This window comes from Castor canadensis, chromosome 3 (genome assembly GCF_047511655.1).
Source record: "Castor canadensis chromosome 3, mCasCan1.hap1v2, whole genome shotgun sequence".
NCBI lineage: Eukaryota > Metazoa > Chordata > Mammalia > Rodentia > Castoridae > Castor > Castor canadensis.
Genome location: NC_133388.1, coordinates 121,012,012 through 121,031,863, shown reverse-complemented (window position 1 = coordinate 121,031,863; position 19,852 = coordinate 121,012,012). Strand labels below are relative to the sequence as shown.

The 19,852-nt window shown below is 38.3% G+C and overlaps 1 protein-coding gene across 3 annotated transcripts in view; it reads right to left on the bottom strand.

The window, feature by feature from the left end:
- The window catches only part of Arfgef1 (ARF guanine nucleotide exchange factor 1), a 136,273-nt gene that overhangs the window by 90,605 nt on the left and 25,816 nt on the right, over window positions 1-19,852 (bottom strand). For all 3 annotated transcript variants that reach the window (XM_020183903.2, XM_020183904.2, XM_074068563.1), the window contains exons 2-4: window positions 2,601-2,631; window positions 1,705-1,861; window positions 146-292 (exon numbers count right to left, since the gene is read on the bottom strand). In XM_020183903.2, the coding sequence (XP_020039492.1) occupies window positions 146-292; window positions 1,705-1,861; window positions 2,601-2,631 (335 nt within the window). The remainder of the gene's footprint in view (window positions 1-145; window positions 293-1,704; window positions 1,862-2,600; window positions 2,632-19,852) is intronic.

Genomic DNA, 19,852 nt, shown 5'->3' with positions numbered 1-19,852 from the left:
GAGTCCACAAAGCACTCACAGGCCTCTATTATATAGTTGGAATGCATGTAAAAATCATCTTTCCTAACATTCTAAAGTTGAAATGTTTCTGATTTTAAAAAGATTTAGACTATAAATAAGAAACTTAATTTATACACTTAATTACCTTTATTATCTGTAACTGAACTCCTTCATCTGTTTGAGGACCTTGGAAGCAGCCACATATTGTTTCAATAATCCTATCAATTAGTTTTTTACCTGGTGTTGTGCTATCTGGAGCATTGCCAGTCAAATGCCCATAAGCAATAAGTTTCTGAAATAGACAAAAGAAAGCTCCTAATTAAACTAACCAATTAGGTTACTAATATAACATTAATATACTAAGGGAATACAAATTAAAATATAGGACGGAACATACATTAAAAGTTTTACACAAATCAAGGTATAATGAAAACAAAGGCTGTATCAACTTTTTCTGTAGAATTTACTAACTATAAGCATAGGAAATTACTTACATTTGTAACAAACTACAAAAACAGAACAATGACCCAAACAAGACCATCCATCAGGCAATGCTGTGAGAAAGCAGAACTTGTAGCTGATTCAGCTAGAACTGTTTACTGCTTTCTAGCTAAACAAGGTTTTATTGGTATTGCTTTCATGGAAACTTATATCTGAACACTTTTAAATGACAATCCAATCCTTTCCAAATTAGATCAATTTGCAGAAAACACAGTTTCCACTCATTGCTGCAATAAATCACAGATTTGTTCATTCATCATCATCTTAAAGCCTGGAAAGAATGTATTAGTTTTCCAGGGAAAACAAGATCAGAAATCAGATGAACTTATCTTTAAACTGTCATAAAGACAAATCATATGATCTCTTCCTAGTCACTCAGTTGTTAGTTGGAGGTATGTAATCTCCAAACAGTGACAACACCTGAACATAAAAGAACTCCATCATCTGGAAGTTTTTGTTACAAAATATCTAAGAGGATCATGTGTGTCTGTGTGTGCCAACTCACAAAACAGGATGAAAGCACTGAACAAATTTTCTGACACAAATGAGCATCAAAGCTGAGGTCTAGCAATTAAATAGTAATGTTGATATTAACCTGTTGCCTTACATAAAACAGCAGGGAGTCAGTAAAATTATTTCCAAATAATATATGTAAAGTTGACAGTGGCTTAAGGTAGTATGTAGCTGGATGCAGTGGTGTAAGCCTATAGTTCCAGCTACTCAGGACACTGAACCCAGGAGATCAAAACTAGCCTCGGCAATATACTAAGACCCCATCTCAAAAACAAACAAACAAACAAAAAACCCCATGAACTATTATGTTTTTTGCATTTCACTAATGGAAAGAGACCAAATCAATATTTTCATTATTGATAACATTAGTAAAGACCTTGGGTTTTGCTAACCTAATGGTTTTTGTTCTTATTAAACTAAAAACATCTTTTAACGATTATTGTGTATCTTGAATATAAGCAAGTATTTGGTTTCTTACCTCAAAAAAGAATATACAAGGCTTTCATGGAAATGTCTGAATCATTAACTGTTAGCAGTGTTCTTAAAACATTAAAAAAATTTTTGACATTTTTTTTTTTTTTGCAGCACTGGGGTTTGAACCCAGGGCCTCATGCTTGCTAGGCAGGTACTCTTATCACTTGAGCCACTCCACCAGCTAAAAACAGTTTTGAGATACCTTTTTATACACACCTGCAAACAGTCTAAAGATGTGCTGACTATGCGGGGACATTTGGACTGGCATGCCAACTCAAAGGGTAAGAAGTACTTGTCTGCTTCAATAAAATTGGTCTTTGATTTCACTGGTGGAAGGGTGCTTGATCCAACTTTTGTTTCTCCATGGGGAGGACTAAATGAAAAACAAGTCGGATTAAAACACGACATTTATTTTTCAATGATAAACATAAAACAGAATTTAGCAAGGTTCATAAATGAAAGAGTCTGATTAGAATATCACATTTATCTTATTGATGATAAACTCATATAGAAACAGAATTTTAGTTCTAAAAGGAACCGTGCTAAATCAGTCTTCTAGCTTTCCCACATTTCATCAAGAAACCAAAGCCTAGAGAAGTCAAATGATCTGCCACAATGTCAAAAGGTTACCAGAGCTGTAACTAAACACAAGACAGGATTCTTGTTTAATATTTTCCCAAAGATCCCAAGATCTATTGTTTATAAATATTTCATTGCCACCTAAATGGGGCATAATACCTTAAAAAGCAATGGGCTTTCTAAATTCCTTTAAGAAGTTAAAAGTGCACTTTGGAGTTACTTTCACTCTGTTTTAAAGAGACTAACATGATCAAAGAAACCTAGTAATTTTCTTAACTATAAATCAAAGTCTTTAAGAAAAAACATGAAAGTAGAACTCACAATATTTCAGAAATACCTTTCTATACTTACTTATGTGACTATTTTTATGTGTAAGTGTGACTGACAGTATTTTAATTTTTTTTTCAAATGACTTTACTATAAAGATCACATGCAAAAGATTTATCACTCGATACAGATGACTGTATTATTACTTTGGTCAAACCTGACAGGTTTATAAATTATTTTTACTAAAGAAAAGAAATCTCACAAACCTCTGTTTTTCAGTTTCAGCTTTTATTTCATCTGGTGGGGAGGAGGGGAAAGAAGCATACATTAGAAAACTTCATAGCAGAAAGATCATTAAGTAATTTGATTATAATCTTTATAACCTCATTTGGAACTTCTACAAAAAAGTTGGAAAGAATGAAAATTCAAAGGAAAATGAGATGTTAAAATTCTGTTTCACCTAAATGTATTAATTTGTACAAATAATATAAGGCTATTCAAAGACTGGATATTAACAACTATAGATTTCCAATTTCCAAATCATTTCCTTTTCTTAGAGCATTTCCTTTTTGCCAAGTAACCACATTAGCCAAAGTATTAGTAACACATTATTATATATGTTATACTGAAGTCACAAAAAATAAGGCACATGCTAAATTGGGGGGGAACCCTTAATGCACCACTCCTGTGCATCTCAGAGATATTATTAGGCTAGAACAATAACTTCTTAGGTATGTTTATACTTGATATTTAACCAATTTTTCTATTTATGACTATACAAGGTACTAAAACATATGCATACCCAGACCAATTAAATGGAGAATTTCCCCTTTGCTATATGTGTTCTAAGGGATAAGCTGAATTAGGTAACTCATACTTGTAATAACAGACCCTTAAATTCAATTAATACAGCATGTGGAGGGGCACTCTGGTTAACTGACTAAACCCACTTAAATTTTATTTATTTATTTGTTTTTAATTCAGATGTGCATACGTTTGGGTCATTTCTCCCCCCTTCCCACACCCCCTGCCTTCCCACTCACCCACCCCCATCCCTCCCTTCCCCTCGATACCCTGCAGAAACTATTTTCCCCTTATCTCTAATTTTGTTGAAGAGAGAGTATAAGCAATAATAGGAAGGAACAAGGGTTTTTGCTAGTTGAGATAAGGATAGCCATACAGGGAGTTGACTCACATTGATTTCCTGTGCATGTGTGTTACCTTCTAGGTTAATTCTTTTTGATCTAACCTTTTCTCTAGCTCCTGGTCCCCTTCTCCTATTGGCCTCAGTTGCTTTTAAGGTATCTGCTTTAGATTCTCTGTGTTGAGGGCAACAAATGTTATCTAGTTTTTTAGGTGTCTTACCTATCCTCATATCTCCCTTGTGTGCTCTAGCTTTTAAACCCACTTAGAATTTAGAAGAAAAGCATCCAAATATAGCATGCTATATTAGACATGCACTAACTTTACAGGAACCATTACATTTCACATGCATGAAGATATTTAAGTCTTATAACAATCCTATTAGGTATGTGCTCCCATATACAGATCATTTTACAGATTAGGATATGAAAGTACAAAGGTTGAATTACTGTCCAAAAGCTACATGGGTTTGGGTATACGGCTAATGAAGTTTCACCAGACTTCAATACTAGGTAATCAAATTGGAGATCCTGGCTTATTAGCTACCCTATTAAACAGAATATTGAGCAAACCATGTGCATTATAAACAACCACTGATCTATAAATTTAACAATTATTGAATTAAAAAATACCATTTAAGCCAGGTGCCAGTGGTTCACTCCTATAAATCTAGCTACACAGGAGGCAGAGATCAGGAGGATCGCAGTACAAGGCTAGCCCGGGCAAATACTTCACAAGACCCTATCTCGAAAATACCCAACACCAAAAGGGAATTGTGGAGTGGCTCAAGTGGTAGAGTGCCTACCTAGCAAGAGCAAGATCCTGAGTTCAAACACCAGGAGCATATATATATATATATAAAATGAGTACTATAAAGCAACTCTTCCAAATCACCTTGCTATATATTTATAAAATACAACTTATTACCTACTGTGTGCCAGGCATCTGATGTTCAGTTTTTCAGTCTGATTCTCTGTGAACCAAAGCAGTTTCCACTTATCAGTGGTAGGAGTGAAGGAGAGACAATGGAAAAGTATTTGCAGCTATTTAAAATACTACTTAAGGAGCATTCCAAGATGGCGGCTAGAGGTAGGAAGCAGAAAGCTACCCTCCTATAGTGAAATCTTGGGAGAGACACTGGAGACACACTTTGCAGGCATAATCATTGAGAAGAGGCATAACTTTGACCCCTCCACACATCCAGCCAGCGCAGAGAATCTCCACTTCACGTTAAACGGAGAAACCAGGAGGGCACCTGGGCCGCCAGTTGCCGACGCCCAGAAGGCTTGGGAAAACACGGACCAGGTGAGCTTCTCGGTACCGCGGGACTCTAACAAACAAGCCTGGGCCCAAGCAGCAGAGCCCCCTGCACAGACCGAACACCACCCAGGGAAAAAAGACAAACTGAGTAATAAGCAGTAAGGGCAATAAAGACATACGGGAAAGAGGGTGGGGCACACTGAGTCCTTCCCAGGACTGTAAATAAACAAGCTGGCCTGGCCGGAGAGCCTCTGGCAGGAGCAGGGGCATGCCCAGCAACCAGGAGCCGGAAAGCTGGTGAGAGTGGCAGAGGGAGGAAAACTCCACAGGAGAGGAGGGAAGACCCACTTCCCACGTGAACTGTAAACAAACATGGCGGCTGGCAGGAGCAGCAGCACCACCCAGTAATCAGGAGCAGGAAAGCTTGTGAAAGTGGTGGTGGGAGAACTGCACAGGAGAGGGGGGAAGACCCAACTCCAAAATAAACTGTATATAAACACGCAGGCCTGACAACGTGGGTGCAGTGTCACCTTTCCCAGTGTGCTTGGAAAGGGGAAAGCTTGTAGCAGAGGCTCCCACACAGGAGAACTCTGAGCAAACAAAGCCTGGGGGGCCAGGTGAGTGCTAAGCTCACCCCAGAGATCTGCATAAATAATGCCGCCAGCAACAGCAGGCTGACAGCAGCAGACAGGCAAGCCACACCTGCAGATACCATCCTCAGAACTGTCTCCAGACTCTTTTTTTTTTTCTTTGTCTCCCTACCTTTGATGAGAGAACAACCGAATTACACTTGCAAGCTGAAAAACTTACTGAAACTGCATTGCATTTGAACTTGGGACATTTGGTGGGGTTTTTTTTTGTGCGTGTGTGTGTGTAGTTTTGTTCTACTTTATGCGTCCCCTTTGATGAGACCACTACAGAACAACATCTGAGGCACCATCTCCAGGATTAGAGATTGAGACGGACACCCAAATTATTAACACTGAAACTTCATTGCATTTGAACTTGGAGGTTTTTTGGTTTTTTTAAATTTTCTATTTTTTCATTTTATTTTAATACATTTTTATATATAGATTTTTCTTTCATTTACTTATTTTTATTCTTATCTTTATCTTTTTATTTTTGATTTTCAATCCTCTGTCTCTCTAATGCCTGTTCAGCTTACTGTCGATTAGTACACTAAAGCTCCGTTTAAACCTTTGAAACCTTCTTGTCTGATACATTGTTCTGTTCTCTCCTTCCAGTCTGTGCATTTGATTTTCCCATTTCTTTAACTTCTTCCTTTCCATCTCAGCTTCCATTCTAAATATTACCATTGTTATTATTACAAGCTAGAAAATACTTAATTGCACACAGTACAGGGACAGTAACAACACCAAAGACAATGATGGGAAGACAGAAAAAACGGAGAAACCAGTTTCCCCACAGCAAAACATTAGTACAGGAACCAGAGGGGAATGAAGAAAACTGTACTAAGATCCAGACTCCAACAAAATGAAGATAAACTATGCCAAAGGACCCAATGAAGCCCACAAGAATAATTTAAAAGAAGACATACTACAGGTACTCATGAGAATTTTATAGAGATGATACTGGATAGCGTCAACCAAAATGTACAGGAGACACTCAAGAAATTCCAAGACAACAAAAATAGAGAATTTGAAAAAGCAAAAGAAGAAATAAAGGAAACCATAGAAGCACTGTATAAACACCAAAGTGAAACAGAGAATACGATGAATAAACAGATAAATGAACTCAGGACAAAAATAGACAACATTAAAGAGGTAACCAGCCAGGATATGGAAAACCTCAGAAAAAAGAACGAAACAGAACTGCAAAACAAAACGGAAGGCCAATCCAGCAGAATAGAACAAACAGAAGACAGAATCTCAGAACTTGAAGATGAAATGGTAATTAAAGGAAAAACTGAAGATCTATTAATTAAACAACTCAAGACCTGTGAAAGGAAAATTCAAGAACTCACTGACTCCATCAAAAGACCAAACTTGAGAATCATGGACATCGAAGAAGGAGAAGAGGTGCAAGCGAAGGGAATGCGTAATATATTTAACAAAATAATAACAGAAAATTTCCCAAATCTAGAGAAAGATATTCCCATACAGATGCAAGAGGCCTCCAGGACACCAAACAGATCAGATGAAAATAGAACTACCCCACGACATATCATTAAAACAACAAGTTCAGAAACTAAGGAAAGAATATTGAAGGCTGTAAGAGAGAAAAAACAAGTAACATACAAAGGTAAACCCATCAAAATCACAGCAGACTTCTCAACAGAAACATTAAAAGCAAGAAGAGCATGGGGTGAGATCTTCCGGGCACTGAATGAAAATAACTTCAACCCCAGGATACTCTACCCAGCAAAGCTATCATTCAAAATAGATGGAGCAATAAAAGTCTTCCATGATAAGCGGAAACTAAAACAATATGCGACCACAAAGCCACCACTACAAAGGATTCTTCAAGGGATTCTGCACACAGAAAGTGAAACCCAACTTAACCATGAAAAGACAGGCAGCACCAAACCACAGGAAAAGAAAAAGCAAGACAGTAGAGAGTAACCTCAACTTAGGTACACACAATCAAACCTTCAAACAACTAAGACAACTAAATGACAGGAATCACCACATACCTATCAGTACTAACGCTTAATGTTAACGGACTTAATTCACCCATCAAAAGGCACCACTTGATGAAATGGATTAAAAAGGAAGATCCAACAATTTGTTGTTTACAGGAGACCCATCTCACCGACAGAAATAAGCATAGGCTAAGGATGAAAGGCTGGAAGAAGATTTACCAAGCCAATGGCCCCTGAAAACAGGCAGGAGTAGCAATACTTATCTCTGACAAAGCAGACTTCAAACCTACATTGATCAAACAAGGTAAAAAAGGACATTCCATACTACTAAAAGGGGAAATAGACCAAAAGGAAATAATAATTATCAACCTGTATGCACCCAATGTCAACGCACCCAATTTCATCAAACATACCCTGAAAGACCACCAACACAGTGGTTGTGGGAGACTTTAACACCCCATTATCATCAATAGATAGGTCATCCAAACAAAAAACTCAATAAAGAAATCCAAGATCTAAAATATACAATAGATCAAATGGACCTAGTTGATGTCTACAGAACATTTCATCCAACTTCTACACAATATACATTCTTCTCAGCAGCCCATGGAACCTTCTCCAAAATAGATCATATCCTAGGGCACAAAGCAAGCCTCAGCAAATATAAGAAAACAGAAATTATACCATGCATACTATCTGATCACAATGCAGTAAAAGTAGAACTCAACAAAAGTAAAGACAAAAAACATGCAAACAGCTGGAAACTAAATAACTCATTACTTAATGAAGAATGGATCATCGATGAAATAAAAGGGGAAATTAAAAAGTTCCTGGAAGTCAATGAAAATGAAAACACAACCTACCGGAACCTATGGGACACAGCTAAGGCAGTCCTGAGAGGAAAGTTTATAGCCATGACTGCAAATATTAATAAGACTGAAAGATCCCAAATCAATGACCTAATGATACATCTCAAACTCCTAGAAAAACAAGAACAAGCAAATCCCAAAACAAATAGAAGGAGAGAAATAATAAAAATAAGAGCTGAAATCAATGAAATAGAAACCAAAAAAACCATACAAAGAATTAATGAAACAAAAAGTTGGTTCTTTGAAAAAATAAACAAGATAGATAGACCCCTGGCAAACCTGACTAAAATGAGGAGAGAAAAAACCCAAATTAGTAGAATCAGGAATGCAAAAGGGGAGATAACAACAAACACCATGGAAGTCCAGGAAATCATCAGAGACTACTTTGAGAACCTATATTCAAAGAAATTTGAAAATCTTAAAGAAATGGACAGATTTCTAGATACATATGACCATCCAAAACTGAACTAAGAGAAAATTAATCACCTGAATAGATCTATAACACAAAATGAAATTGAAGCAGCAATCAAGAGTCTCCCCAAAAGGAAAAGTCCAGGACCTGATGGATTCTCTGCTGAATTCTATCAGACCTTTAAAGAAGAACTGATACCAACCCTCCTTAAACTGTTCCACGAAATAGAAAGGGAAGGAAAACTGCCAAACACATTTTATGAAGCCAGTATTACACTTATCCCAAAACCAGGCAAAGACACCTCCAAAAAGGAGAACTATAGACCAATCTCCTTAATGAACATTGACACAAAAATCCTGAACAAAATAATGGCAAACCAAATTCAACAACACATCAAAAAGATTATTCACCACGACCAAGTAGGCTTCATCCCAGGGATGCAGGGGTGGTTCAACATATGAAAATCAATAAACGTAATAAACCACATTAACAGAAACAAAGAGAAAAACTACTTGATCATCTCAATAGATGCAGAAAAAGCCTTTGATAAGATCCAACACCATTTCTTGATAAAAGCTCTAAGAAAACTAGGAATAGAAGGAAAGTACCTCAACATTATAAAAGCTATATATGACAAACCTACAGCCAACATTATACTTAACAGAGAAAAACTGAAACCATTCCCTCTAAAATCAGGAACCAGAAAAGGATGCCCACTATCTCCACTCCTATTCAACATAGTACTGGAATTCCTAGCCAGAGCAATTAGGCAAGAAGAAGGAAGAAAAGGCATACAAATAGGTAAAGAAACTGTCAAAATATCAGCTTCTAGACATCATCAACAGCTATAGCAAGGTAGCAGGATATAAAATCAATATAGAAAAATCACTAGCATTTCTATACACTAACAATGAGCAAACAGAAAAAGAATGTATGAAAACAACTCCATTTACAATAGCCTCAAAAATAATCAAGTACCTAGGTGTAAACCTAACAAAAGATGTGAAAGACCTCTACAAGGAAAACTATATACTTCTGAAGAAAGATACTGAGGAAGACTATAGAAAGTGGAGAGAACTCCCATGCTCATGGATTGGTAGAATCAACATAGTAAAAATGTCGATACTCCCCAAAGTAATCTACATGTTTAATGCAATTCCCATCAAAATTCCAATGACATTCATTAAAGAGATCGAAAAATCTACCATGAAATTTATATGGAAACACAGGAAGCCACGAATAGCCAAGGCAATACTCAGTCAAAAGAACAATGCAGGAGGTATCACGATACCTGACTTCAAACTATATTACAAAGCAATAACAATAAAAACAGCATGGTACTGGCACAAAAACAGACATGAAGACCAGTGGAACAGAACAGAGGACCCAGATATGAAGCCACACAACTATAACCAACTTGTCTTTGACAAAGGAGCTAAAAATATATGATGGAGAAATAGCAGCCTCTTCAACAAAAACTGCTGGGAAAACAGGTTAGCAGTCTGCAAAAAACTGAAACTAGATCCATGTATATCACCCTATACGAAGATTAACTCAAAATGGATCAAGGATCTTAATATCGACCACAAACTCTAAAGCTGATACAGGAAAGAGTAGGAAATACTCTGGAGTTAGTAGATATAGTTAAGAACTTTCTCAACGAAACCCCAGCAGCACAGCAACTAAGAAATAGCATAGATAAATGGGACCTCATAAAACTAAAAGGCTATGTTCATCAAAAGAAATGGTCTCTAAACTGAAGAGAACACCCATAGAGTGGGAGAAATTATTTGCCAGCTATACATCAGACAAAGGACTAATAACCAGAATATATAGGGAATTTAAAAAACTAAATTCTCCCAAAACTAATGAACCAAAAATTTCTTCTTTTCAAAAGAAGAAATTCAAATGGCCAAAAAGCACATGAAAAAATGCTCACCATCTCTAGCAATAAAGGAAATGCAAATTAAAACCACACTAAGATTCCACCTCACCCGTTAGAATAGCCATCATTAGCAACACCACCAACAACAGGTGTTGGCGAAGATTTGGGGAAAAAGGAACCCTCTTAACACTGTTGGTGGGAATGTAAACTAGTACAACCACTCTGGAAAAAAATTTGGAGGCTACTTAAAAAGCTACACATTGATCTACCATTTGATCCAGCAATACTGCTCTTGGGGATATACCCAAAAGACTGTGACACAGGTTACTCCAGAGGCACCTGCACACCCATATTTATTGCGGCACTATTCACAATAGCCAAGTTATGGAAACAGCCAAGATGCCCCACCACTGACGAATGGATTAAGAAAATGTGGTATCTATACACAATGCAATTTTATGCAGCCATGAAGAAGAACGAAATGTTATCATTCGCTGGTAAATGGATGGAATTGGAGAACATCATTCTGAGTGAGATTAGCCTGGCCCAAAAGACCAAAAATCATATGTTCTCCCTCATATGTGGACATTAGATCAAGGGCAAACACAACAAGGGGATTGGACTTTGAGCACATGATAAAAGCCAGAGCACACAAGGAGGGTGTGAGGATAGGTAAGACACCTAAAAAATTAGCTAGCATTTGTTGCCCTTAACGCAGAGAAACTAAAGCAGACACCTTAAAAGCAACTGAGGCCAATAGGAAAAGGGTACCAGGAACTAGAGAAAAGGTGAGATCAAAAAGAATTAACCTAGAAGGTAACACACACACACAGGAAATTAATGTGAGTCAACTCCCTGTATAGCTATCCTTATCTCAACCAGCAAAAACCCTTGTTCCTTCCTATTATGGCTTATACTCTCTCTACAACAAAATTAGAAATAAGGGCAAAATAGTTTCTGCTGGGTATTGATGGGGTGGGGGGGAGAGGGAGGGGGCGGAGTGGGTGGTAAGGGAGGGGGTGGGGGCAGGGGGGAGAAATGACCCAAGCCTTGTATGCACATATGAATAAATAAATAAATAAATAAATAAATAAATAAAATACTACTTAATAAAGGTTCACACTTTTTTTTTTTTTCAATATTGAACTAACTATTGAGGTAAGTGTCGCTTTCGGTGAAACAGGGAATCAGCAGACCAAGACAAAATATACACAATGTAAAAACAAATAGCATTCCCCTTTCCATTACTGGCCAGGAAAGTTCACAGGGCTTTTGCAGCAGGGGCCAAGTGCCACATGCTGTGTGTGTGCAGCCGGACGGAGCCTGGCGGGGGCTCCCAAGAGCTATATATAAGGCAGGTGAGTGAGGTACCCCCCTCCCTGGAAAAGGGGCCACAGAGATTATAAACCAGGGGCCAGCATTTCAATTACTTTAATCAATATTCACACTCTTGTTATCCCACCTCACCCAACCTTTCCAGAACCACATGCAGGACAATCACCTGGTTACCAGGCATTTCTACCTTAGAGTTAAGTCAGAATGACCAAGAGAGACACTGAGAGTCTAGGTAAAAAGTTTGACCCACACCTGGGACAGCTCCTGTACACGTGTCTAGTTAGAACAGAGGGTTGGGTACTTAGCCCTGAGACAAAGCTTGTGAGAGCTGGGATGCAACAAAGCTCAACCCAACTCTACCTTCCTAAGGGAAGAAAGCAAGGCTCAAGTCTGGGCCTAAAGCTGCATGGTAGGGCCCAACCCATCAGAAAAAGGACCTCAGAGTCTTCTCACCCTAAAGTCCCCATCATTCCTAGCTCCAAGACAGTGAAATGAGCCCAGGAATGAACACCTCTGCACGCTCTAACCAAATGCCTGCCAAAGCTGAAGTTGTGATGCAAAAGGAGCCACCTGCAGAGATGCCACATCTAACACCATGTGATTCACTGATGTATGAGGCCCATTCCACAACTGACGTCCATGAAGAACCTGGCTAGGGTGAACTGACAGAGCCAGGTAAATGCTGGAAAACCAACTGAAGTTGTCCAGAGCATGTCCTTGCCTTGGGACAAGCCTTCCTATGAAATCTCAAATTATGTCTTAAAAGCAGTACATTATTTGTAGATTTTAACTTCCATTAGAAAAGAAAAAGTCCATCTGAATGGTATGACTTGAAGGCTTGTTTGTAGCAACTGTGGTGATGGGACACTGGGATTGTGCGCTGGGGCTAGCATTTAGCACACCCTTCGATGCTGGTAGGAATCAGCTTAAATAATAACCATACATCAGATAAATACCCCAGGACAAGGACACCATACTGTTAGTCCAGATAAGCACTTTCATAGGGAAGGCTACTTTAAAAGCCAAGTTTGACTGAACTGAGGGGCAGAGACCAAATCAAAGGCCTTAAGGTTTTCCACAGTTTAATAAGGATGAGCATGAGTATGAGAGTTTGCCTTTTGAGAGCAGCCTGGGCTGGACGAGGTTAGAATACAAGTCCTGATAAATAAGCTCATGTGCACTACCAGAATAAAGCAGCTTTAGTTTTAAGAATAATAATAGTAATAGAAAAAGTCAAATTAATAAGAATCCTGTGTATTCTGTCCTTGAGCCACACCTCCAGACTATTTTGCTCTGGTTATTTTAGAGATGGGGTCTCTTGAACCATCTGCCAGGGCTGCCTTGAACCACAATTCTTCCCACCTCAGCCTCCCAAGTAGCTAGGATTTCAGGCATGAGCCAGTGTCTGGTTGCTACTTTTATAATGAACAGACTTAAGAGGAAGGGGGGAAACAAACAAACAAACTCAGAAACCTCCTAAAAGGTTCTACTTTTCTTTCTGGATTTTTATTTCTCTTAGGGCCTTGGAGAAATTTTTTAAGTTATTAACAAGCCTAATAAAGGTAAGATTTGAATGTTAAATCAAATAGCAAGGAGGGTGCTTCCAATTATTTCAATATTAGCTATATTGTCCTGGAGACCACTGACAGCCAGTATGCTGGCAAAATGACAGTGACCTACAGGATGAAGTAGCCTTCCCTTCTAGCCTGAAAGCAAACCTCTGAAGACATCTTTATATACTACTTTCTAATTATTACATATCTCATAACCATCATTTCCCTACTGGATAAGGTGGCAAATGCATTTGCATCTGCTTAAGACACTTGGAAAGAGAAGTGCTAGAGGAGGAACACAGGTGAGAACGAAAGATCCTGCTTAGGAGTGAATGGATGAGGGGTTCACAGCAGTTCAAGGTCATGTGTGGACCTGCATTCTGGCAGCTCCAGGCAGTTTTTAGCAGATCTGTATTTCAAAGACCAGCTGGGGGATGAAGCACTAGGCCCTGTAATGTATGACCAAATTCCCACAAAGTATGCTACAAGGCTGACCATTTTGCTATTGCTCTTGCTCACAGTGTTAAAACTTAATACAGTAGTAGTAGTTCAATTTCCTATTGCTTTTCGTTAATGTTTTCTCATTTGCCTATATACCAAAAAAAAAAAAAAAAAAAAAAGGAGATTAATGATTTTGCCCTATACTGTTCACAGCATCTCTGTAGCAAAAGGTAGGTGGTGGGGGGGAGCCAGAGTGAGCAGTGTGCATGCAATCTTTACAGATTAGCACCATGGGAGAGGGAAAAAGTTAGGAGATCTCTCACTATCTGGGGTAGAATGCCTTGAGCCGAAACCAGATCTAACCAGCTGCTTCCTCCTCCAACCACAATGTTAGTGCACACTAGCTAAAGAGCAGACCCGCTATCCTTCTAAACCACACTATGCCAGTGATAAGTTTCTGACAAGATTTAGGATCAAATGAGGACTCAGTCTCATGACTCTACTGGTGTGCAAACATACCAAATTTAAAATGAAAGACTACTGGAGAAAACTCTTATGTTTTTATGCACCATAGGAAGACCCTATGTTCCCTGCCCTCTTAACTCTGCCTGGGTCCTTGGCAACACCACCAGGTTAGTAAGTATTTAATTCCTGGTACGAGTTTCCAATATATGGGAGAACTTGTGTTTTGGGATCCTTTTCTATAACCTGGATATTTCCAATCTGTTTCCTTCCCCTCTGATTGGACATTTAACAGACTAAACACAACAGTGCCATATTTGTTGGTTTAGTTTTTTTTTAAAGATGGCCTCCAACTCACTCCTGCCTCAGCCTCCCATGTTCTGGGATTACAGTGGTGCACCACCATGCTGTAGTTACCAGTTCAACATTTGTTAAGGATGCTGGAACTGGACAGAAAATGTCCTACTGACCATGCCCACAGTTACATTTATAAGGAACTTGGGCAAATTAGTATTTTATGGAGACTTTTCTACTACCCCAAAAGCATGCTTCGAAATATGCTACTCTTTACAAAGACCTATAATTTCAGGACGTTTTCCTTAGTTTATTCTTTCTTTGTGGTATATTCAAAAGTTTAAACATGGATCCTAACTTTGGTGACATCTCAGCTAAAATAAAATACAGAATGCTAAACAGGAAGAATCCAGTGTAATTCACTTCTAAATCCATAATAAATTTAATACTGCAAAACTGTTTCCTGTCACAGATATGACAAATGATTTCCAAGAACATAAACTTGATAGCTATCTTAAATCACCATGACTGATTAAACTATGATTCACATAAAGTGAATAAAAACTATTTATACTGAAATATACCTAAATTCAAACTGTAAATCTATAGAATACATTTTTCTTATTCAACCCTGTGCAATTTCTTTATTGAGACTAACATACAAACCTGAGTAGTCACTTTCACAAAATGTGATTCGTGCCAGAAAGCTTTGTGTGATGCCTTCTAGATCACAGTCCAATAGACCTGTGAAGAAGCCATTTTATCCTCTAGTAAGTGAAAACACTCTAGTGAGCCCAAATCCTGATAATGGTTCACAACAGGTAGGACTGGAGGAAAAAAATCAGGAAGGGACATCTCTTCCCAAGTCCAGGACTTGGGACCAACAGAGTGATTGCAGCCTATCTTTTGGGCTGAAGCTTCCAGGGGGCCACATAAGAACACTGCCTCTGAACTAAGAGATGAACAGTGAGGGGACAGGTACATCTGTACTCTGTGACGCTGACCCAAAGGGAGACCTTTATCTGCTCAAGGCTGGACAGCCACTAAGGACACAGAGACAGTGACACTGGACAAAACGAAGGTTCACAATTTAAGATCTGTATATCAGTTACTAAAACTGCACATATCACCCGTATACACAATTCAGTATCTTAAAAAATATGTAGAGATGAGGTGTGGCTTAAAGTAGTAGAGTGCTTGCCCAGGATGCTCAAGGCCCTGTAGTTCAATCCCCTATAGCCAAAAAAAGTATGACTAAGGGGAAAAATGCACACCTAAATCTTTTTTTTTTATAATATTGGAGTTTGAACTCAGGGCCTAGAGCTTGCTAGGCAGGCACTCTACCACTTGAGACACATACCTCATCCTTTTTTGCTTTGTTTACTTTTCAAATAGGGTCTCACATTTTTTGTCTGGAGCTGACCTGGGACAATGATAATCGTGCTGGAATTACAGAAGAACACCACCACACTTGGCTTATTTGTTGCAATGGAGTGTCACTAAATTTTTGCATGGGCTGGGCTCCAGCTACAACCTTCCCAATGTCATCTCCTGAGAGGGTGAGATTATAGGTATGCACCACCATACCTAGATTTACCCAGCCCTGCTGTAAGTAAATCTTTATAAAATAATTTTAAAACAGCACTTCTCATTTAAAATATTATTCAAGAATCGAGATATAACTAAACTCTAGGTATGGCAGAAAAAAGATGTGAAGCAAGGAAAAGTGGTGTCACTTTTCTTATAAGGTGACTTTTAATTTACAAAACAAATAGGGAATAGGGTATTCTGGTTAAATAAATTTTACATGAAGAGAACTGTTTTGCAGAGTGGTTCAAGTGGTAGAGCACCATTTAATGACTACTTTACATATACCAGACACTCCTTCACAGCATGCCATTAAGTAACTGTGTGGCCATAAGCACAATGCTGACTTAAGTACTTAGATGACTGCAAAGATCCTTCATATTCTAAACACGAGTGGATAACAGTTCTCCAACTGTTTGGTATGCCCATGATATTAACGGCTTTTACCGTTGAACATTTATCATTGTCTTGATTGCAGGAAAATGAACCCCAATGAAGAGAAGAGTTATCTGCCATATAAGAATTCCATTCTTATTAGAAGACTAGGATTATAAAGGTCATTTTAATTACTCACTTTAAATCTCATCCATAAAATGTGTGAATGTGTTTTCTCTTATCTAAGTATCTTCATAATATCCTTGGATCTTTCCTGTTGGCCTGAAAAGCCCTTTGCAGAGAGTCACATTTTTCTCTGCTAAAGTGATTTTTGTTTGTTTTAGTGGGACTGGGATTTGAACATGGGGCTTTGTACTTGCAAAGCAGGCACTCCATCTACCGTTTGAGCCACACCTCCAGCCCATTTTGCTCTGGTTATTTTTGAGACAGGATCTCATGAACTATTTGCTGGTGTTGGCCTCAGATCATGATCCTCCTGTTCTCTGCCTCCTGAGTAGCTAGGATTACAGGCATGAACCACTGGTACCCAATTTGGTAAGATTTTTAAAAAGAAACAAAATGCTTTAACTGTCAATGTTTCTAGTGTTTTAAATTACAGTGTTCTACGTATTAGTTTTACTACTTTTCTTCATTTCCCCATGCATCTATAACTCACAGTAAGAGTTTCTCATGTTTTGACAAAAAAAAATTTAGGTCACAGAGCAATCACAATTATTCCTACTGACTATTAAGACAGCTTGAGTGTTTTGATCTCGCATGGTTATCTTTTTTTGGCAGTACTGGAGTTTGAATTCAGCCCTTGCGCTTGCTAGGCAGGTGCTCCAACACTTGAGCCACTCCACCAGCCAGTGCATGGTAATCTTTATGGTCTTGCAAAATAGCTATGCCTTTTCAGTCCCACAAACACTGCCTGTATTCATCTTGATAAATTTCCTTTAAAAGACACTCAAGGCCACTTGAACTGAAAGACATTATCATTAAAAAAGGAAACAAGATTAAAAGGACAGGGCAAAAAAGGGAGAATAAAATTTATCAAAATACTGAAAGTAGCAATTATTATAACGCACAATATTTTAAATAAGCTGAAAAATTTAAAGAATACAGAATAACTTATATTTGTACAGCAACGTACAGCTTAAAACACTTTTTCATATATTACCTAATTTTATTCTCACAGGACAAGTCCTCATTTTATAACATGAGGAAACCAAGAGTGGGATTAAAAATGGCTATGGTCAGAGAGCAGGTAGGTAGTTTCTCTAAAAAAATGCAGTACCTACTATACTGTGCTATATTTAAGCAAACTCTTATAAACTAGTACAACTAATTGAAAAAGTCATTCTATAACTACCAGGGTAAACTTATTATAAAGCAATGGATCTCAAAGTAGGTCCCAGGACCAGCAACATCAATTGAAAGTTTGTCAGAAATGCAAATCTTGGTGTGGTGCAGTGGTTCACACTTGCATTCCCAAGTGTTTGAGAGGAAGATGGTGGAAGAATTCTGCTTCAAGACTAGCCCAGGCAAAAAAAGTTAGACATCCCCATCTCAAAAACAAGTGGTTTTGGACATGGTGATACACATCTGTAATCTCAGCAAAACAAGAAGCCTTAAGGAGGAGGATCACAGTTCAAGGCCAAGCCACAGCAAAAATGTTAGACCTTATCCAAAAAATAAAGAATAAAAATAAAGGGCTGGAGACATGGCTCATTGGTGGAATGGTTGCCTAGGGAATGCAAGGCCCTGAGTTCAACACCCCAGCCTGTACTGGAAAAAAAAAAAAGTAAAACCTTAGACCCCACACCAAGCCTACTGATTCAGAAACTCTGAAGATAAAGTCCCACAATCTCAAGGGGATTCTAATAAACAACTTTAACAATTATTGCTATAAAATGGTTGAAAGAAACAAGTAGAAGACAGTTGGATTTCATCCACTATCACATCCATTTATTGTACCTGTGAGATTTCTAAGACTAGAGCCTTTGAGTCTATGCTAAAAAGCAATTCCTTTTCATTTTCTTTCCTTTCTTTTACTTTTTTTTGGGGGGCTGGGGGAGTAGGGAGCTGGGGATCAAACCCAGATCATGCATACTAAACAAGCATTCTACCATTGAGCTACATCCCAGCCCTTTGTTTTCTTATATTGAATGTCCAAAGTCAGTCTTTGAGGAAACACAGTATTTGGACCTGGGAATGTAGCTCAGTGGGAGAACAACTGTCTAGCATGCAAGGACCTGGGTTTGATCTCTAGCACAAGAGAAAAAAGAAAAGAAAAATGTCTAGGGCCAGGGGGTGTGGCTTAAGTGGTAGAGTGCTTACTTGCCTAGCAAGTGCTAGGCTCTACCTTCAATCCCTACAGGGGGGACACTAAGTCTGTATTTTAATGAACTAGAGCTTGGAAACAGTTTACTTCCTTAGCTTTCAAAAGCAGAATGAAGAAATAAACTCACTACCAATTGAACCATAAGATGTTTAACTTAGAACAATTTCCCCATAAAATCAGAAACAAGGTTAACTTCTGCTATAGTTTGGATACTGAATGTCCCCTAAAGGTCAATATGTTAAAGGTTTGGTTTCCAGGGTGGCATTATTGAGAGGTAATGGAATTTAAAAAGCTGGGCCTGTTAAGCGGACATGTGTACATGTCCTTGAAAGAGACAGGGGGACCTCAGACCCCTTCTCACTCTTCATTATGTTCTCGCCAACAGGTGAATGGTTTTGTTCTACTATGAGCTCCTGCCATGATGTGGTGCTTTGCCAAAGGCCTAAAACAATTGGACCAATCAGTCATGAACTAGAACCTCCAAAACTGTGAACCAAAAGAACACCTTTTCTTTTTATAAGTTAACTCTCTCAGGTACTGTGTTACAGTAATGTAAAGATTACTAACACAATTATAACAACCTGTTAAATACTTCTAATTATGCTTTAAAAACAATACACAATGCAAATACGTGGTATTAGATATGGCAAGTTATCACTTTAAGCCAGGTATGGGGAGCATGTCTGTAATCCCAGAACTCATGAGGCTTAGGCAGGAATATCCAAGTTCAAGGCCAGCCTGGGCTACACTGTGAGTTCAAGGTTAGCCAAGGGTATATACAGTGAAATTCTGCCTCAAAAACCAAAAAGTTATCACTTTTTGAGGAGAAATAAGATAAAAATCAGGTTTGTTGCTGTTAGCTGTAGAACCACAGTCCTTAAAAGCAAAAAAGAAAAAAAACCCTCAAAATTTTAGTGCTTAACTCTCCTATACCTTAAAAAAAAAAATACTTTTAT